This window comes from Hemiscyllium ocellatum, chromosome 48 (assembly GCF_020745735.1).
Source record: "Hemiscyllium ocellatum isolate sHemOce1 chromosome 48, sHemOce1.pat.X.cur, whole genome shotgun sequence".
Classification (NCBI taxonomy): Eukaryota; Metazoa; Chordata; class Chondrichthyes; order Orectolobiformes; family Hemiscylliidae; genus Hemiscyllium; species Hemiscyllium ocellatum.
Window position 1 is genome coordinate 12,620,725 of NC_083448.1, and position 21,640 is coordinate 12,642,364.

The 21,640-nt window shown below is 41.7% G+C and overlaps 2 protein-coding genes across 4 annotated transcripts in view; both read left to right on the top strand.

The window, feature by feature from the left end:
* The first annotated feature begins 5,013 nt into the window (after positions 1–5,013).
* ddx56 (DEAD (Asp-Glu-Ala-Asp) box helicase 56) lies at positions 5,014–17,519 on the top strand. Its single transcript, XM_060856374.1, has 14 exons — positions 5,014–5,094; positions 6,188–6,349; positions 7,001–7,155; positions 7,240–7,410; positions 7,970–8,060; positions 8,930–9,171; positions 9,626–9,754; positions 10,357–10,470; positions 10,732–10,826; positions 12,720–12,793; positions 13,325–13,414; positions 13,581–13,686; positions 15,406–15,503; positions 16,075–17,519. Exons 1-14 carry the CDS (start codon positions 5,038–5,040, stop codon positions 16,147–16,149), a joined length of 1,659 nt encoding a protein of 552 aa, XP_060712357.1. The 5' UTR covers positions 5,014–5,037; the 3' UTR covers positions 16,150–17,519.
* Positions 17,520–19,952: 2,433 nt separating this feature from the next.
* Positions 19,953–21,640, top strand: part of LOC132836882 (uncharacterized) — a 35,767-nt gene continuing 34,079 nt past the window's right edge. For 2 of the 3 annotated variants that reach the window (XM_060856442.1, XM_060856444.1), the window contains exon 1: positions 19,953–20,057. The gene's annotated coding sequence lies outside the window, so the exon portion shown is untranslated. Of the gene's footprint in view, positions 20,058–20,477; positions 20,513–21,640 lie in introns of those variants that run through there. The other variant, XM_060856443.1, reaches the window with a different exon arrangement.

Here is a 21,640-nt window from a genome sequence, read left to right on the forward strand (position 1 = left end):
GATCCCATCTATTCAGCTACAAATTGCATTCTGTTTCTGGAAGCCTTTTAATCAGGGCACCACGAGGGGATTACTAAGTTAAAAATACAGGTGAAGGTTGGACCTGCTGACGGACTGTTTGAATCCATTTTCCTGCAGGTTCCATAAATGTATTCCTGAAATATGAACACACGACTTCCTGGCACAAGCTGTGGTCTGTCTCTGGAAACCAAGGCCGGAAGTGGCTCAGTGCTGAGATTGACATTTTCACTAATGGAGACAAGTTCCGAGTAAGTCAAAATATGATTTGTGTTTTGTTGTAGGAAAAGTGTCTAAATACAAGCTGTTGAAGAAATTAACCAATCCAAAAGTAAGAAGTAGTTAAACCAACCAGCATGCTTTGTTTTTTGTCATCTGCGGACTGTGCCATGCAGTGACCTGGTGGGTGATGTGGGTGCAATGAAGGCTGAGTGAGTATTTTCATGTACCCTGAAGCATCCATCTGCTCACTGGATATTGATGTGATTGCTGTTTGTGGATTGAGACTCCAGCATTTGAGAGTGGAATTCTAGGTACCCATTAATGCAAGGCATTTTACAACACACTGATGTGGGGTTGGGCAAACCGTTTAATATTTCCCTGGCCGTGAACCAAATTTAAGCTTGAGTTACTGACTCTGAAACATCTCTGTCCTTCTCTGCACTGCTACAGGTCAACGCCAAGGGTACCAACCTGTGATTATCCTGGTGGGGTTGCAAGAAGAGTTTGCATTCCTTACAGAATGGCAATAAGCCTCTGAGGCAGGCAAAGACAGTTTAAATGCTTACCTTACAAAATATTCTTGGCTGCCTCTTTTTGAACAGATTGGTCCAAAATTTCCTGGACACTGATTAACCCAGAAGGACTTTACTGGCTGCTGAGACTGGCTGCCCATGATGCAGCAAAATGACCAGCAACAGATCATCTTTGGAGGGTGGTGCAAAAGGTAGCTTTCAGAGGCCAGCTCCTTGACCCACACCCATCCTTGTCTCTGATTATCCCCAAATGGGGCAATTAGCATCCTTCACTTCATGTAAATTGGAAAGTTGCTTGAAGTAAATGTTGGACCAGGCTGTGTAACTGAAGAGGGCTGTGTTCACATTGAGGATAACCATGGACTGGTTGAGCCAAGTGTCTTGAATCCCTCTTGTGTTTGTTCTCTATTCATTTGCTGAGGTGAAGTAGTTGTCTCAATGAGCCATTAACATCTGTTACCAATAATTGATATTTTTCTCGTGGCAGATCTGACTAGTTTTTACCTCTTCAGGTGATTATCGAAGGTGTGCTGGGACCAAGCTATCAGAGCGATGCTGCAATTGATGACATACAGATCTACAGAAATAACTGTGACTCAAGCTGGAAGCACTGGAACCCAACCTGCAATCGAAGTCTGAAGAAAAGGGACAAATCGCACTTGGGTTAGAGTGTTGTGACAGGCAATTTGCTTCTCTCCAGTCCTACAAGGGATGTGTTGACTGCCCAGGGCAGTGTTCTTGGATTGGCAATTCTACACACCAAGGGGACAAGCGATGTGTTGTATTCAGGGGAGGACCCTGCCATGAAGTATTAAAGAGATGAAGTGTCACCTTGAGAGTTTGGAGCTTTTTTCAACAACTAACTTTCTTGCCAAAACCTCTTCCTTCTGAGATTACATATTCAGGATCAGATGCAATAAATGTTTAGAATTTGTTTTACCTTCGCTGTGTTATGAATTTTCTCCTAACTCAGTTCATGAACTGGGTTTTAAATGCCTTTGACAACACTGCCCCCTATCTCTTAATCACAAATCACAAATCATGCATCAATCATCTTTTAAAAACCTCAGGACATTCCAACAGCTTCACAACAACATTCCTTGTTGTATTGTTGGAAATGAAACATAGTTTATGCACAGCAAGCTCCTCAACCAGCAGTTTATTTTTTGTGATGTTGACAGAGGGATAAATACTGACTGAGACTCTCCTCGTCTTCTTGAAAATAATGCTATTGAATGAAAAGACAGGACACTCCATTTAACACCTGATGGTCATTTCAGTGTTCCCTCTAAGCTGTTGAATCATACAGCAACTCGGAAGTTCCCAAATATAAGAATGTAAGAAACAACAAAAGAATAGACAACATGACTGCTCAATTCTGTACAGCCATGCAATATGATGATGGCTGTTGTTGAGCTTCAACTCCACTTGCCTGCCTGCTTCGTACATCCCATGTCTCCCAAAAGACCAAAAATATGTCAGTTGCAGCCTTAAATGCATTCAATGATGGATGATTCACAATGTTCTTGGAGAGAGAATTTCAAAGATTCACAGCCCTTTGAATGAATAAGTATTTCCTTATTTCAGCCCCCCGGCTTTCTCCTCAGGCATGTTCTTCATATCCACTAGGTCAAACACCTCTTAATATCTACACTGTAAGTTCCTTCAGATTGTCTGAATGAAATCGCTTCTCATTCTTCCCATTTCGAGGGAATGAAGACTTAATTTACTCAGCTTCTTATTATATAAAAAACCCTTTGATCCCAAAGTAGGTAGGTATGGGACCTGGCATCAGAATCGGTGGCTGCTACATTGGTGAGGTAGGCCAAGCAGCGAAGGATGGCATCTGAAGAACAGCACCTTCATCGTTGGTTGGAGCCAGCATTATTGGTGGTGGAAAGGCATCACAGTGATGTTGAGATGGGCCCAGCGCTGACGATAGAAATCAGTTCAGTGGTGGAAGATGGCACCTGAAGAGTGTCTATTTCAACATTGGTTGAGTGCAGTGTAAGTGGCAGTATGGGTGTCATTGTTGATGAGCTGGCTCAGGATTGATGGATTGTCTCAAAGCTGTACACAGAACATAAGAACTCGGAGCAGGTCAAGACCATCTGACCCTTGGATCAATAAAATCATGGCTGATCTTTTCATGGCCCAACTCCACTTCCCCGCCCTCTCACCATAACCCTTATTTCCTTTACTGTTCAGAAAATGATTTATATTCGCATTAAAAGCATTTACTGAGGAAGCCTTAATTACTTCACTGGCAGGAAATTCCATAGATTCCCCACCCTTAGGGTGAAGAAGTTCTTTCTCAATTCAGTCCTAAATCTGCTCCCCCTAATTTTGAGGCTATGCCCTTTTGTCCACCAGTGAAAACATCCTCTCTACTTCAATCTTATCCGTTCCCTTCATAATTTTATGTTGCTCTAAGATATCCTCTCATTCTTAATAATATGGCTTAAAAATATGGGGTAGACCATTTAGGACAGAGGTGAGGAGAAACTTCTTCACCCAGAGAATGGTGGCTGTGTGGAATGCTCTGCCCCAGAGGGCAGTGGAGGCCCAGTCTCTGGATTAATTTAAGAAAGAATTGGATAGAGCTCTCAAGGATAGTGGAATCAAGGGTTAAGGCAGGAAGCGGATACTGATTAGGAATGATCAGCCATGATCATATTGAATGGTGGTGCAGGCTCTAAGGGCTGAATGGCCTACTCCTGCACTTATTGTCTATTGTCTTCTAAATTCCAACGAATATAATCCCAGTCTACTCAGTCTCACCTCATAAGTCAACCCCCTCAATTTTGGAATCAACCTATGGAAACTCCTCTGCACCCCCTCTCATCTCAGTACATCCTTTCTCAAGTAAGGAGACAAAAACTGCAAGCAATACTTCGAGTATGGCCTCACCAGCACCCTATACAGCTGCAAGATAACGTCTCTGCTTTAACATTCAATCCCTTTAGCCATGAAGGACAAAATTCAATTTGCCTTCTTAATTACCTGTTGCATCTGCAGACCAACCTTTTGTGATTCATGCACAAGGACACCCAGGTCCCTGTGGACAGCCAGTTCCATTTACTATTCAAATAATAATTCTTTCTCCTGTTATTCCTATCAAAATGGATGACTTCACATTCATCTACATTGTACTCCATCTGCCATACCTTTGCTCACTCATTTCAACCAATGATGTCCCCTTGCAAAGTTTCACAGTCCACTATATACTTTGTTCCACAACTCATCTTATTTTGTTCTGCAAACTTTGACACACTACACATGGTCCTCAACTCTAAGTCATCTTTGGAAATTGTGAATAATTGTGGTCCCAACACTGCTGATCTCTGAGACACACCACCAGTCACTGATTGCCAACCAGAAAAGCATTAATTTATCACCATTCTTTGCTTCTTGTTAGTTCAGCAGTCCTCCATCCATGCTAATACATTGCCTGTAATGCCTTTCATATTTATCTTATGTAGCCGTCTTTTGTGCGGCACCTTGTCTATTTTTTTTTCCTTTTATAACTGTTCAAAATTATGCTGGATTGCGGCATCAGTGGAAAAGCTTTTCACTGTATTTTACTATTTTTCTCACTTTAAAATACATATGATAATAAAACAATTCATTCATTTTACATGCTTTCTTTGATGCCAGTATTTGACGTGTGCGCACTGCACATACTATTCAACATGCTCTGGAATTTCTCGGGCTGTTTAGTGTTCTCAGTAAATTTAGATATTTTGCTCTGAAATTAATATGTAGTGCAGAAGAAGATGGATTTGATTTCCATCTGGATGTGAGTTGTAAAATGCTTTGGCTGACTTGACAATGAGGTTGGCAGGTAACACAGTTCTGATCAAAATAAAGCAATGAACTGCGGATGCTGAAGATCTGAATCAAAACTCCAAGACAAATTCGGCAGCATTGTGTGGAGAAAGTCGAGTTAATATTTCAAATTCAGTGATAAGCTTCACTCCACATATGGTGCCAGATTTGCTCAACTTGTCAAGCAATTTCCGTTTGTTTACCGTTCTGACCAAGGTGTTCAACTTGAAGATAAAGTTGCCTCTTGTTTTCGGATTTTGAGATGCTAACTGAAGTATTTCTCTGAGATTAGAGCTTTGTTGGGAGGGCGACTGATTAAAGGTTGCAGATCCAACTCCTCTGTTGCAGCCTTGGGATTGAGCTGCAGTTACCCGGCGCCACCACGGATAGCAGCCGTGAGCACCGGTGTACTGACGTCATATCACCGGGACTCAAGATGGCGGCGGAGAAGTTGAGGTTCCACGAGATGGGACTTGATGAGAGAGTTTTACAGGTTAGACAGGGAGAGGGATAAAGATAAAAATAAAAATAGGGAAAGGGAAAGGCGAGTGTGATAAAGGACGGGATATTATGTTTGTTCTGGGTCAGAGAGAGTGAGTATCATGTACGACAGGATGGAGAGGGGAAAGTGGTGAGTGAGTCATGGAGCCCTGGAGGGGTTTGGAAGAAGATCTAGAAGTTTACTGTCTGTGTGTCTGCTGGGGAGAAAGAGGGAAGGTGGATGGGAAGAGGAGAGTAGGGGATGGGGAAAAGGGAGATAGGGTGAAGGGGAGAGGGAAGGAGGGTGGGATGGGTGGGGGGGGAAGACGATTGGGGAGAGGAGGAGGGGAAGAAGGTTGGTGAGGGAGTGGGAAGGATAGGGGCTTAGGGTATGGGTAGAGGGAGGGTGAGGAGAAGTTATGGGGGAGTGGGGAAAAGTGGAGTCAAGTAGGGTTGGACAACCAGCAGTTAACCCAAATGACTTGAATGGCAAATCTGAAGTTCAAGGTGTGTGGGGAGAACAGGTTAAGCAAGCAATCATTCTGGGTCATGAAAGCTTACAAGTGTAGCAAAGCATTATCAATCACTGCAAATGCCCAAAGACAGGATAGTATTTTTCTCAGATTATGTCTGGGATGTTGGCATTGCTGGCTGCACCACCATTTACTACTTATTCCTAGTTGTCCAAGAGAAGGTGGTGAAAATGTGTTGTTGGAAAAGCGCAACATTTTCAGCTCTGATGTCCAGCATCTGAAGTCCTCACTTTCTCCGGGAGAAGGTGGTGCTGAGCTGCCCTTTTGAATCACTGCTGCCATGTTATGGTAGTTCCACAGTACTGTTGTGGCAGATATTCCAGAATTTTAATGCTCTTGTTACCATTAGCAATACTCAGTGTGGTTCATCTTGTGTACTGATGAAGAACGATGTGCTAGGAAGATTAAAACAATAAGACTTATACAAAGTAATATGCAGAATCCATATATGGAAGAAAAGTGATGGAATGTGGGGTTGGAGTTGGACAAGGGGGGGCTTTGGTTGCAGCAAAGATGATGTCAACTTCTTGAAATTTTGACTAAAGATGCAAATATAAATTTTACGTTGCTTAGGCAATTGCAAGCCTCAGTTGGGCTGAACCAACTTTGATCCAGGAAAAAGCCATTCCTTTGGCACTGGAGGGAAAGGATCTCCTTGCCAGAGCACGTACAGGATCAGGAAAAACTGCAGCATATGCTATCCCCATCATAGAGCATCTTCTTAACACCAAAAAGGTAATCAAATTATTAGATTGACTTTATTTGTCTTCATTTTTAATCATGCTAAATTTATCAATGTGATGAGTTCGATATATCTTCTTGAGCCTCTACTTGGCATTGAGGTCAACAAGTTGTCTTGGAAATTGCTGTTATGCTCCATGTCTCAACAGTACTTCAGAATTCCAAGGGTGGAGGATTTCAAAGCTTGGAGAGACCTATTTGTAAGGTGAAAGGACAAAGATTTAAAAAGACTTGGGTAATTTGTTTTTTTCACAGTGAGTAGTTTGCGTTTGGAATGAACTTTCAGAGGATGTGATGGAGGCAGGTACAGTTAGAACATTTTAAAAGACATTTGGATAAGTACATGAATAAGAAATACTTGCAGGTATTAGAACCCACTTGGCAGTTGGAAAATGTTTAGTTCGGGATTGTGGTCAGCATGGACTGACCGGACCGAAGGATCTGCTTTTGTGCTGTATGACTCTGACTTTATGTTGCCCGTGTGTAGCTGATAATGGAGTTTGCATCTGCCTTCATTCATTGTTATGAAGAGCTCGTTCTTATGTCAGGGAAGTACCTTTTGCGACCACTTGGCACAGGCTGCATGAGTTGTCAACATTGCAGAACAAAGTTATAATGAAGCATTGATTTTCTGTCTTTGTTTAGTCAGTCTGCGAGCAAGCAGTGCGAGCTCTCATATTGGTTCCCACAAAGGAACTAGGTCAACAAGTGCTGCAGATGATCCGACAACTCACATTGTGTTGTGCTCGGGATGTTCGAGTGGCTGATGTTTCGGGACAGGTGGATGTATCAGCACAAAGGTATAAAATATGAGTGCATGATTTTGGGGCACTTGCCTTCAGTATCATAACTTGAGTAAGTTCTCACTTACGACATTCTTTCAGGCCTATATTAATGGAGAAGCCTGACATTGTTATTGGTACGCCTTCTCGAATTCTGCTACATTTGGAACAGCACACCCTGAACCTCAGCACCACACTGGAGATGCTTGTCATTGATGAGGCTGATCTACTCTTCTCATTTGGATTTGAAAATGATCTGAAAAACCTGCTGGGGTAAGTTTCTTTTTCTCAAAACTCCTATTGGTTCAGTGTCATCACAGAACTGGAGAGAGTGAAGATTGAGACACTGTTGGAGTTATTGTAAAGGTTGACAGCCAGATTGCACCAATTTAAAGCAAGTTGCAAAAGAAGCAAAGACAACGTGTGGAATTTCTTTCAGATATATGGCTGGGCTCTGAAATGCATTGTCTGAGAGTAAGTACAATTGGGGCTTTCAGAATTATGGAAAATTCAAGAGGGGCAAAGAGTAAGTGGAGAAAAGCTGGATTGTGGGATTCGTCAAGTTGGTCCTGCAAACTGCTCACAAGAGTGTGATGACCCAAGTGGCGCCTCCATGTTTTTATTTTAAACCAGTGTGTCTGGTGTACTGAGTGCTGGCGCTATGCTAATATTGCTACTTTCACTGCTGTTTTACTGGAGTCTCATGACCTCACCCCCCCGGCCTGTAATTATATTTTTGATTGTTACAGTATCTGTAACATTGAGGCCCTTTGGGGTTATGGTTGAGCTAAATGGATTGCTTGTCTTCAAGGCTTATTCTGTCTTTTTGCAGGCACCTTCCAAAGATTTACCAAGCATTCTTGATGTCAGCCACATTTAATGAGGATGTTCAGACATTGAAGGAACTGGTGCTTCATAACCCGGTAAGAAATCTTCTCAAATGCAACAGAGGCCTTTCCCTGTGTCTCAAACAGGAAATTGTTGTTTCCATCCTCAATCTCGATACTGAGCACATAATCTGTGCACCACACAGGAGATAAGAGTGTTCATAGCTCTAGATGACACTTTTTAATCTGAAGATGTATTTATCTATACTCCATGTGTATGAAAAGGTTCAATTTCATTTTGTGGAATTCAAATGGGGATTTCTGCCTGTGTTTTGGCCAGCATTGTCTTTCTTGCACGATGAATTTTGACAGGTTAGCATGTGTTAGTCACAGAAGAGCTATGTCTTTTCCGAAAACGATGACTATTTCTCACAATGTAACTCATTTTACATGAGCTGGGTGGTCTCTTGAGGATACAAAAGGTCATGTATGAATCCAATTTCTTTCTTTGTCTGGTCAATTGTATGATATTCAAGTTGTGCAAAGACAGTTTGTCCATGAGCACTAAAGCAAATGTATTGTAAATGCAATTGGTATTTTATTCCTATGAGCAGTGAGACAGACATGATAAAGATAATTATTATGGATAGTATTTTATTGTTTTTACATTCAGGGAGCTGTAACGCCAGCCATTATCTTGTTGAAATGGGGAGAAGGCATGAGGGGTTAATGCATCTATTTCCTGCATTTCCATGTTACTGAACTTAAGGTAGATGGAAGTGCTTGATTCCAGAAGAGGGCATTGCCAGACAAACAGACTGGTACATGTCCGGTTTTATGTCTTGGTGTGAATTAGTGGTTCAGGCAGCATCCAAAGTGCAGTGAAATCGACGTTTCGGGCAAAAGCCCTTCATCAGGAATGTCTTGGTGTGTCCACTGTAACCTGATATCCTTTACCCTTGCAGATGATTCTGAAGCTCAAGGAGTCTCAGCTTCCGGATAGCTCACAGCTGATCCAGTACCACATTAAATGCGAGGAGGAGGAGAAATTCCTTCTGATTTACACATTTCTCAAACTCTCCCTTGTCCGTGGCAAGACCATAATCTTTGTGAATTCCATTGATAGATGCTACCGGCTGAAACTATTCTTGGAACAATTCAGCATATTGGCATGCGTCCTAAACTCAGAATTACCGGTACACTCCAGGTAGAATCATGTTTGGTAACTGCTATCTGCTCGATTTCTCTCGCGTATACATGCTCTTTGCTCCAAAACCCGCAAAGTCCTCATACTCGCATGTTCCTATTAGAGATCACAAAAAGAACTATCAAATAGCGGATAAAAAGCACTTGCTCACAGTTGTGAAATATTATAAGAAATCATCTGTTTTGAAAGGGAAACTCGTTAATGCCACAATTATTTCTTCTCCTTCTGTTGAGCTGGGAAATCAAGTATTTTAGGTTGTACATGCACAAGATGTGACACACCACTGCAGAAAGTTTCTGTATGAATATATTTAGGACAGTATGGATGATGAGATTGGAATGACCTTTATACTATGAGCTGTAGATTTAGTGGAAAAGTTGTACTATGATGTAGAGAGTTGGGCAAATAAATTGCATCTTTGGTGTACCTTTTATTTCCTGTATTTTTCCATTAGGTGTCATATCATCAATCAGTTCAATCGGAGTTTGTATGATTATATCATTGCCACAGATGAACATATTTTGACAAATTTAAGTGGCTCAGAGGAACAAAAGACAAAAAAGAAACAGTGTAAAAAAGCAAGGTAATCATGATCAATTTCGTTTAGCCCTATGAATGAAAAATTCTGTCTTCTAAATTACCTTAAATTGTTATTTACAAGTCTGGATTTCTTGCTTTGTTGTTTGAATTTGCTTGATGTTTGAGTCTCAATTAGCTTAGTTTTTCTGAGTCAAGATTAGAGTGTGCTGGAAAAGCACAACAGGTCAGGCAACATCCGAGGAGCGGGAAAATCGACGTTTTGGGCAGAAGCCCTTCATTAGGAATCTCTCTGAGTTTGGGATTTTCTGCTTCTGTGAATTTGGCCATCTTCTGGGCATGTGTAGCTCTAATTTGCAGTTAGCTCTACCATGTTACATATCAGAGCTGAAGGATCAAAATGCTGAAAAATAAACTGACTTTCTCTCCAACATCAACATAAAATATCTGGCTGGCCCTAACCTAATTCTGGAACCATGTCAGTATGCTCTGTACTCTGGGGCATGAAGTTATTGGGCTTGCATACTCTGGTCTACAATTTCATAAATAAAAACACTCTGTTCTTTCCTTCTGGTGTAGTTCATTCAGTGTGTTCAAATGGTTAGAATATTTATGATTTGCTATTGACCAGTCTTTCTGTTCTTTCAGAGCCAAGGATCGTGAATATGGGGTCTCCAGAGGAGTGGATTTTTATAATGTTTCGAATGTTATTAACTTTGACTTCCCACTCTCAGTGGAGTCCTATATACATCGTGTTGGCAGGTGAGATATAATGTGGACCTGTACACCAAGCAGCTTTCCCACATGTCATTTTCATGTTTGTTCTGTCCTTGCTGCACTGTTGTCTCATGTACTGGCAGCTTCTCTTTTAGATGCTGTCACTGTTTGGTATCATACACATAATTTGCCTGGCTGCATCAATCCTACTGGTATCATGCTAGCTTTGTTTATTTTATGAATACTGAAATGAGAAATGAGTTACGTATTTGATAGTTAAATTCTGACTTTAATTGTTCTCCATAGGACTGCCCGTGCGAATAACCAGGGGACGGCATTGACGTTTGTATCTCACACAGAATTGCCACTACTACAGAATGTGGAGGATGCACTTGCTGGAGGTTTGTTCCAAGTAACGTTCCTGATGAAGGGCTTATGTCCAAAACATTGACTCTCCTGCTCCTTGGATGCTGCCTGACATTTTCCAGTGCCACACTTTTTGGCTAATATTTATCCTTTCTCTGTTCTGTGTTGCTGCCTTAGATGCTTTGAATGCTGTCTGGTCTTGTTTTCTTGGTTTGGTTTGTCAAGTGGAGAGTTGTAGTGTGAGTCTGTGTTGAGAATTCTTTTGTGAGGTTTTCTAATGAAGGATCATTGAAATCTAGTGAAAAGGCTAAGCAAAACCACAAGACCTTCACAAGGAGAGATCTTTTAAGTGCAGTTGCTGATTTCTTAGTTTGAGTATTTCACCGAGAGAACTGTTTTACATATGCAGATCAGTTGATTCATGAAGTTGAAAGGAATTGCCTTATGCTGGGATGGGTATCGTACGGGTGTTACTTGTAGACAAGAAATCTAGAGGCACACATGCTTTGGAGACCAGAGTTCAAATGCTCGGCACCAAGTTCATGTGTTACCAGGCAACATGTGCGATTTAGGTTCAATAAGTGCTTAAAATAGGTAATGAGAAGTTAAATGTGAGTTCGAGAGGGGAGAAATGTTATGGGCAGTAAATGCTCTCAGCACAATCTTGCAAAGTCTTCCCTGCTCACGGGTCAGCTTGCCGTCTTCAGTGGCACCTTTCTTTCACCTTCAATACTCACTCCCTCCAGGATGGGTGCACAGTGGCATCACAATGTGCGAGATACACTGCAGCGACAATGTGTGTCTGCATCTACAGCATCTTCTGGACAGGACAAATTTGTGCCATCTGCCTACAAGAGTGAGTAGCAGGTGCATGGCAACATTGCAACCTGCATATTTCCATTTAAGCTGCACACTCCAATCCTGAGTTGGAATGAGATCAATTTAGCTTCAGTGCTGAAGGATCAAAATCCTAGAACTTCCTGTCTAATATAATTCTAGGTGAATGTTGTGTGGACACTGTGTGGACTGCAGAGGCTCAGAAAGGCAGCTTGCCATTACCTTTAGGGCTGATCAACAAATCGTATCATAGAAAGTGATATTTGCATCATATCAGAAGTATTGCAAGTGTTCCTTGAAAATGTATCTCTCTGCTCTGCATAGTCAATCTGACAGTCAAGGGATGAGGACATGTGGCACAAATATGTTGTTGGGTATCCAACTGTTAAAAGCCTGTTGTGGTTCTGTTCGCCTGGGAATTTGTGTTGCAGACGTTTCGTCCACTTTCTAGGTGACATCCTCAGTGCTTGGGAGCCTCCTGTGAAGCGCTTCTATAACATTTCCTCCAGCATTTATAGTGATTTTGTATCTGCTGCTGTTGGTTCCAGTGCACTGGAGGATCAGTATATTGGGTCCAGGTCGATGTGCTTATTGATTGAATCTGTGGATGAGTGCCATGCCTCTACCTGGACCCAATATACCAGCCACTGCAGCAGATAGCTGGAACTGACAACCAGAAGCGGCAGATACAAAGCACTATAAATGCTGGAGAAAAGATCACAGAAGCGCTTCACAGGAGGCTCCAAAGCACTGAGGATGTCACCTGGACAAGGTATAAAACGTCTGTAACACAAATTCCCAGCTCAGCGAACAGAACCACAACAATGAGCACCCGAGCTACAAATCTTCTCCCAAACTTTGTTAAAAGCCTATTCACCACCCTGGACGATGGCAGCAAAGCAAAAGATATGCAGAAATTGTGGTGCATGATGTACCACTGATGCAACATCTTCCATGTTTCTGCTGCCCCCAAAACCCATTTTATCTTTCATCCTCAGTCATATAGAAAAGCTTCTGTCTTCAGCAACATGTGTGTGTGAAATGTTTCATATCCTGTAATTGTATTAATGTTCATTGCTTTGTGTTGACAGAGAATTTGGACTGTGTTTTGAAACCATATCAGTTTCGCATTGAGGAGATTGAGGGCTTCCGCTATCGGTGTAAGGTATGGTTGACACAGATGATGTGAAATTTGCTGTTCATTGTTGTGCTGCCTGTCCCAGACTCTTGGGGAGTTCTGTTGCTGACAGCATATAAGTCAGCCATTTAATCAGTTTTGTCTTTATCTACTGTCTGCAGGGCTTTTATTTTGATCATTATGCATTTCAGTACTATGAAGTCATCTATAAGCATTTAGACATGAAAATGAAGACGGTATTATGAAGCAGTATGCTGATGGATATGGTGCTGCCATGACGTGAAAGGCATTTCTCAGCAATTAAGAAAATACTGAGTGCAAAGTACCATCTCCATTCGTGATAAAAGCATTATCACAGAATGGAAGCATAGTTTTTGAAATTTCCACATGTTGTTTGATCTAAAATGGTAATAATTCATGCAGATTTTTGGGTGAAATGCATTGTGCAAATAATCAAATCGTTCTCGAGAAGGTGATGCTACTGTTCATGTTGAGATGTTTCCAGAGTATTGTGTTTGTCCTGGCAGTTAATTGAGGTATACTTTTATTTCTTGGTAGGATGCAATGCGTTCAGTTACAAAACAATCAATCAAAGAGGCTCGCATCAAGGAAATCAAACAGGAACTGCTCAACTCTGAGAAACTGAAGGTGAGAAAGTAAAACTCTATTGCTCTTCTTACGCGCTGGGATATTTGCAATGGCAGTCTGATCATATAGAAGTAGTTCCAGGAAAATTAAAAATGAGTGTTAAGGTAATTTAGTAAAACTCCATGTCAAAGTAATGTTCTGCAGTGAGCATGTTCTTTTCTTGCAGACCTATTTCGAGGACAATCCTCGAGACTTTGATTTGTTGCGACATGATAAACCTCTGCATCCTGCTATTGTGAAGCCACATTTGAAGAATGTACCGGATTACTTAAGTGAGTAGCCTGCCCAGTGGATGCAAATGTGCCCAGTCCTACCCTGTGTGATCCACTGGAGCAAAGACATTGTCACTCCAACGCAGAGATCTGGTTCAAATGATCTGTGCTGGGAGAATATAATTTGCTGCTGTAGTGTATAGATGCGATTTGTAAATCAGGTGAATTGAAATAAAAGGTACAGGAGCTTCAATATTCAGATGACCAGCAAAAAGGATTATAAGAGTGTTTTAAGAACAGATGTTATCCCTATCTGAGATGAACGTATACTGATGATGTAGACTGTAAAACTACAAGGAGATGGTGATTGATTTTTAATTAATGAAATCTTGGCCAGGAAGGTTCTCAAAATTGTAACAGGGCAGAAGTAGTGGGGAAACTATTGAAAGTCAGAAAACTGTTTGAGACCACTTTGCTCTGCTAATGCCAAGACAGAGTTTATTTGGCCCGAGTACAGTTGTAGCACTTAAATAGCAGGGAGATTATTGCAATCAATTCAACAGCCGACCTGGTCTTCAAAATCATGACATAACCTTTGCTGATCATTCCTAATCAAACTTCAGTTTTGTACAAGATTAGCCTCAGGGTGACTCTGAACGTTGAGAGTTCAGGGGCTCATCTCTAAGAGAAAAATGTACGAACAGAAAGCAAATGCAAGAATTTGCTTACAAGAGAAGTCAAGATGAAATTCAAATAACATAGAAAAAGAATGCAGGTAGTAAGAAAGAAAGAGATAATCTTGGTGCTATTCATCCATCACATCTCATATACTTCATTAAATCTAGCAAAACCTAGGTAGTTGCAGTATTAATTTGCACTTATGAGTACACGACTTGTACTCAGTCAAACATGCTTTGTCTCCTTCACCAGATTACTAGATTATATTGTGGAATTATTTTCTGTGATATTTTGGAATATAAAATTTAAAAAGGATGGCAAACAATGGAATTGCAGAAAAACTTCAATGATTCAATTGACAAAAGAAGTATTAGTCATTAGTTGGATCGACAAATGTAAATTGAATTTACGTAAAGTAAGAAGATTTCAAATAACTAGAACATGCAGGAAAGTGTAGGAGGAGGTTTTGAGTTCAGTTGTCTCTTGGTTGTTGAGAAGGAGAATGAACCACTTTTTAAACTGTTTGTTCCACTGACAATGTATAATTTAATCTAAGTCATTGGTAATGCAGGAAAAGAATGAGTTTGTATTGAGTAATAGTTCTTGGTCGGCAAACTTGTACCTCCCTAAACTGTCAAGTTTGACCTGAACTTGCCTTGGTCGCAAAAATGGCCAGGTCTCTCATCTTTTATCTCTCAGTTGGTAATGCAGCACATCAGTACCCTGCTACCTGAAGTTAATTCACTCCTGCTTTAAAAAGTGTTGTCCCCATAGCTTCTGAATTTGCCCCTGACATTGTAGCAGTGAAGTGGGTAAGTAATATTTTAATGGAATACAAACAGTGTTGGAGAAATTCAACCGGTTTGGTAGCATCTGTGCAGTGAGAAACCGAGTTCATGTTTGACGTTGATTGTTCTAAATAAGAGTCATCCTGGCCTCTAACTCTGTTTCGTTCTCCACATGCTGCCAGATCTGATGAGTTTCTCCAGCACTTGGTTATTATTATTTCAGAGTCTCAGCATCTGAACTGTTTTGTTTTCCTTCAATAAATTCCAGTTGTTTGTTTGGCAGTTCAAGTAACTTGTATTTTAATCCTGCCAGTTCCCCAACCCCTCAAAAGAATCACGAGGCCCCTCATCAGTAAAAGAATAAGATGGCGAAGAAAGATCACAGGAAAATCAACTCAGAAAAACAAAAAGGTGGGAGACTACAGTCGAACCGAAGAAACATTGACTGAACTATTTTTTACTTGCTGAGCAAAAGATTATTTTGCTGTTGGCTATATATCTATATTAAGGCTGTACCAATCAAGATTCATTGTCACAACTATTACTCGTAAAATGTGGCTAATGTGTGGTGGATGGAAGGACAGTATTACTGTGTTGTGATATTACTGTAACAAATTTTGGAATTATCCACCGTGCTTTGATGCTCTTCCAGCATTTTTATGCATGATGCAGGTGAAGTGGGTGGGTTTGAGAAAGAAGTTTGGAGAGCTTGAGGATGCATTCTTCAGGGACCACTGCCAATGTTTAAATCTGAAACAAACAGCAAGATGATGTTCAGTTGGTCTGGTCCTAAATAATTCTTTGATGCATTTGGAAGGCATGTTATATTTAACTTGCCAGTCACACCAGTGTTTCAGCTGTGTTTTCAACAGATCTGCATTCATCTATCTACCCTCTTGAATTCTGTTATGGTGGCTTTTGCTTTTGGTGTTGTGTAAGATGAGTAATGAGTAATAATGTTGGCTGTTTTTCCCTTGTTTAGCCAAACATGAAGCGTAACCCACTCAAGCATTTCACCTCCCAAGGGAAGAAGCAAAAGGCAAAGAGTGCGAGTTAAAGCAGAACTTGCAGAATCCATTAAAAGGATGTGACTTGGCAGAATGTGAAACTGTTGTCTGTATGCCTTCAATTTAGGCCCAGTTGAATGGACGAATCGAAAATGGAGACCAGTGTGTGGATTTCTAGTTTGAAAACACCAGTAGACATTGGCTTTGATTGAATTGTTTGTCAATTTATGTGGAGCTACAACCTTTCCATGTGTCATGAATGCTTAAAATTTTACTTTTGGCAAGGCATTTATAAAATGAAAATGTTGTTGCACTTAATTTTAAGCCTTATTCAGTTTCTTCGAAATGTTGCCCTGTGAAGGTGCAATTGGCTATCAATACCAATTGCAAGAATCTCTCTCCTGTTCTCTGCAGTGCCACCAAACCCACCACTGTGCGCACACATCATGACATATGGCATTAGTGCACAATATAATTGGGTGTGTTCTACACTGCAAAGCAGAAGCAGTTCCTCTCTTGATGCCAAAAGAGACCACAACACTCATTCGTGGTTTTCACATATAGACGTACAAACATGTCAATATGATGGCACAAGTGTATAATAAAACCAAAGCAAAGCTTTGGCTGATTTACGGAAAGAGACCCAACAAGTGCGGATCTTGACAAAAAGGTGTAATTTTGTGACTGGATTTGTCTCCTTGCTTGATGATTATCGCAGGCTGACCTATCTTTCATCATCCTGCTCTCCTCATTGACAAGTATTTATATTATGTTGGATGATTTCTTGTCTCCTGGTGGATGGGAACTCATGGAGTTATGTTGTTTAGTACAACATGCATGAATGGACAGTCACAGTGCCAAATATTCATATTTTTGTAATTTAACACATTCAAAATATTTTGGTTTCTTTATCTGTTCTGGATCTTCCGACTCAGAATATGTTTTGCGATTTACAGATGTTCTTCACATTTCAAACAAATGAGGTTTTCTAACATTTTGTAATTTTACCTTCAAAAAGACTCAATAGTATGTGAGATTCTTTTTGTAAAGATGTTTGAAATTTCAAACACAGGATTGTGTGTAAGGTAGTTTTTAAACATGTGAAGAGATAAAGTGTAAGTTTAAAGTAATGTGAAATTGTAATCAGTATCAAAGAAGTGGTTTTTCCCCTTTCATGACAAAAGGAATGATCTTCAGTGAGGTCAGATGAGACTATCTCCATTTAAAATTCACAGTTCCCTTTTTATTTTATGAATGACCTTTAACATAAATTGAGTTGTAAATTGTGAGTAAGTATTGCTCTGTCATGTTTTACATAAGCCATGGCTGGTTGTGTTCCTTTGTGAAATGATTAGTTTTTTAATGTGGAGCCATGTCCATCTCCGTTGATAAAAGATTGTACTACCAGAGACACAATGTTTTTCTTCCAGTTTTGTGCAACAGCTGGCACTGTATATCTCATACATATATTTCAAAGTATTCTGTGATCTTGTGTTGAACATTATTCTGAATGAGCTACTGTATTCTCTATCTCTTACCTGCAATTGTAGGTTTGCTTTTAGTTGGCAGTTCATTGTAAAATTGTGATTCGTTTGCAAGACAAGTGCTAAGGGTAATAGCTCAATCAGCATAAATGAATTCAGTAGGATGAACAGCCTCTTCTGTTTTCAAGATATTAGCAGTTGTTAGAGCATCTGCCAGAAGTTAGAGGTTGATTTCTGTGTTTTCTAACTATCAGTCCAACTTGTCAATCTGTTCCGATGTCCTCAACTGAATTGATTTTTAGCGAGTTAGTGTTATGGGCCAGCAATGAGCGTGTATCCTTTGAAATGCTTCCTTTTCACGAACCTATCCAGCTGCCTTCTAAATGTTGTTGTATCTCCAACATGGCCTCTGGCATTTAATTCCATACAAGCATCACCCTCTGAGTGAAAAAGTTGCCCTTAAGCTCCATTTTATATCTTTCCCCTCTCACCTTCAACCTTTTACCCTCTTGTTTTAAACTTTCCTACCCTGGGAAAAAAAGACAATGTCCCTCATGATTTTGTAAACCTCGATTGGGTTATCATTAACCTCTGATGGTCCATAGGAAAGAGCTTCAGACTCCCCATTTAACTCAAAATCCTCCAACCTTAGCAATCCTTTTTGAATTCTTTAATGGGTGGCACGGTGGCTCAGTGGTTAGCACTTTTGCCTCACAGCACCAAGAACCCGGATTCCATTCCAGCCTCATGCAATTGTCTGTGTAGAGTTTGTACATTTTACTGTGTATCTGCGTGGGATTGCACTGGTTTCCTCCCTCCATCCAAAGAATTGGTGAATCGGCCCTGCTAAATTGCCCAAAGTGTTAAGGGATGTATGGGTTGGGTGCATTAGGTAGGGGTAAATGTAGAGTAATAAGGTAGGGGAATGGGTCGGGATAGTCGACTTCTTGGCGGATCAGTGTGGCCCTGTTATGCCAAATAGACTGTTTCCACACTTGGGATTCTCTGAACAACTTTCTTATAGCAGGGATACCAGAACTGAATGCAATACTCTAAAAGTGGCTTCACTCATACGATTCAGCCTCAATATGAGATCTGAACTCCCATGGTCCATCCACTGACCAATTAATGCAAGTGTGCAATATGCTTTCTTCATCATTGTCTACAAGCAATTTCATTTTTTTAGTTTAGTATTGGTTAACACTTACCATGGCTCTCCTCACGTAAAAAAATCCTGTCTCGTTTTGCTTAACCAAAATGCAACACTTACCTAAATTAAACTCTACTTGCTCCTCTGCAGCCCATTGGCCAATGTAATCAAGGTACTGTTGTAGTGCACCGCGAATTTAGTTCAGTGACGTTCCAGACATCAGCTTCGTGCAGACATCTCTCTGTAAAAGCAGATGGTTGAGAAGCTGGAAGTGCACAAAACTCTGGCAATTGACAGTGAAGAGAAACATCATGTTTGGCTTGAAGACTTGGCCACATTGTTCGTAGATCTTACAAACCACAGTCTGGGCAAGGAACAGTTAAAAGTTCGCAGTGTTTCATATTTGAGTTAAAAAGCACACAACACCAGGTTATAGTCCAACAGATTTAATTGGAAGCACGCTAGCTTTCGGAGCAACGCTCCTTCATCTATCACTTGATGAAGGAGCATCGCTCCGAAAGCTAGTGTGCTTCCAATTAAACCTGTTGGACTATAACCTGGTGTTCAGTGTGCTTTTTAACTTTGTACACCCCAGTCCAACACCGGCATCTCCCAATCATGACTTTCATATTTGAGGTGGGGGTGTGGCGTGGCAGGGGAAGGAGAATGCATGGCAAATGTTTATCTGCCCTGTTGAAGGGCTGATGCCTGAAACGACTCTTCTGTTCCTCGCTTTTTGACCCTGATCTGCAGTCCTGTCCAGTGAGCAGAAAACTGGATATGTTCTGAAATGAAGGTCGCAGGAGCCGAAATATGAACTCTGCTTTCATCGTGCTGCCAGGCCTGCTGTGTTTCTCTGACAATATTTTTTTTCAAGATTGACAGCACAATCTGCAGTTGTTTTTTTTCCCGATTTCGTATGCCGAGTCGTGCTGGGAAGCAGTGGAAGGCTTCAAAGCCCAGAGAAGGCAGAATAAATAACTTTTAAACCTTGACGGAAGAGACGTGGCGGTGAGAGCAGCGGCTGAGTGACAGTTATTGACGTTACCGCACCGCGCGCCCCCAAAACTTCAAATTGCAGCACGTGATCAGGCCCGCCAACGGTCGCCCTCCTCGAGCTCCGCTCCCACTGGTTGGAACCGTCCCCACGTGGCCCCCGAACTCCCTTCCAATTGGCCCGTTTCGAATCCCGCCGGTTTCGTCCCAATGTTGTCCTCACTGGAGGCATGAGGGTAATGGAGCTGTAAGGTGTTTCCATCATCTACCTCACGTCGCAGAAATAATTATCTTTGTCCGGTATTGCAAACGATATTGGTGATTGACGGTGGGTGCTTGTTTGCTGGTGGAGTTTTAATGCTGATTTAACGGGCGGGCTGGGGATGTGCGCCAATGAGCGCAGTTTGTGTCGATTGAAGCGGCTGTTTCTAATCTTACAAATACTGCGCGATGCGGACATCAGACATAATATTTAATGAGTAATTTGGCGAAATTTTGCAGATCTGACAGCTAGAAAACTTAAGAGTTAACGATGCGAGTTTCCGAAAGTGAATTTTGCCCGCACTAGACCGACTGCTTAATTCCAGCCTTGGGTTCTTTCACACTGAAGCTGTTTTCCTCCGAGTTTGTTCAGTATTCCGAAGGTGATGGTTCCCTGCAAGAGTGATACTGGAAGTCGTAAAGTTAAACCTAGATTTCGTTTCTCTTGATAGACAGTGCTGAATTTATCCAGATGTTTGTTTTGATCGCCGAGTGTCTGGTTGAAGTTTCAAACCTGTGCTGGTAAGCCCTAGTATTTCCTATCTCATCAGATTGTGAAACACAGGAACAAATCACATGTATCACCAAATGGTTGAAGGGTCCTCACTGAGGTTGAAGTTATGTTACTTGATGCATCAGTTTCAGGAGTATGACAGACTGATAGCATCGATAGATGATTGATCCACTGACCCAGGTCATGCTCCTGTCCCTGCCCCACTGAACTCATCTCTACCTACCTCGACACTGTCCTATCCCCCCAGTCCAGGAGCTCCCCACATACGTTCGAGACACCACCCATGCCCTCCACCTTCTCCAAGACTTGCGTTTCCCCGGCCCCCAACGCCTCATCTTCACCATGGATATCCAATCCCTCTACACCTCCATCTGCCATGACCAGGGCCTCCAAGTCCTCCATTTTTTTTCCTCTCCAGACGTCCCCAACAGTACCCTTCCACCGACACACTCATTCGTTTGGCCGAACTGCTCCTCACCCTTAACAATTTCTTCTTTGAATCCTCCTGCTTCCTCCAGACCAAAGGGGTAGCCGTGGGCACACCTATGGGCCCCAGCTATGCCTGTTTCTTTGTTAGCCACGTAGAACAGTCGGTCTTCCGTAATTACACCGGCACCACTCCCCACCTCTTCCTCCGCTACATTGATGACTGCATTAGCGTCACCTCGTGCTCCCGCGAGGAGGTTGAGCAATTCATCAACTTCACCAACACATTCCACCCTGACCTTAAATTTACCTGGACTATCTCTGACACCTCCCTCCCCTTCCTGGACCTCTCCATCTCCATTAATGACGACCGACTTGACACTGTCATTTTTTACAAACCCACTGACTCCCACAGCTACCTGGATTACACCTCTTCCCACCCTACCTCTTGCAAAAATGCCATCCCGTATTCCCAATTTCTCCACCTCCGCTGTATCTGCTCCCAGGAGGACCAGTTCCACCGTAGAACACACCAGATGGCCTCCTTCTTTAGAGGCCGCAATTTCCCTTCCCAAGTGGTTAAAGATGCCCTCCAACGTATCTCGTCCACATCCTGCACCTCCGCCCTCAGACCCCACCCCTCCAACCATAACAAGGACAGAATGCCCCGGTGCTCACTTGCCACCCTACAAATCTTCGCATAAACCAAG

What these genes read in the sequence shown, in the direction of transcription:
- ddx56 (XM_060856374.1), top strand. Translation starts at nt 5,038, where the DNA reads ATGGCGGCGGAGAAGTTGAGGTTCCACGAGATGGGACTTGATGAGAGA. An exon ending in ATCTTCTTAACACCAAAAAG is followed by an intron (nt 6,350 to 7,000) that starts GTAATCAAATTA and finishes GTCTTTGTTTAG; the next exon opens with TCAGTCTGCGAGCAAGCAGT. An exon ending in AAACAGTGTAAAAAAGCAAG is followed by an intron (nt 9,755 to 10,356) that starts GTAATCATGATC and finishes CTGTTCTTTCAG; the next exon opens with AGCCAAGGATCGTGAATATG.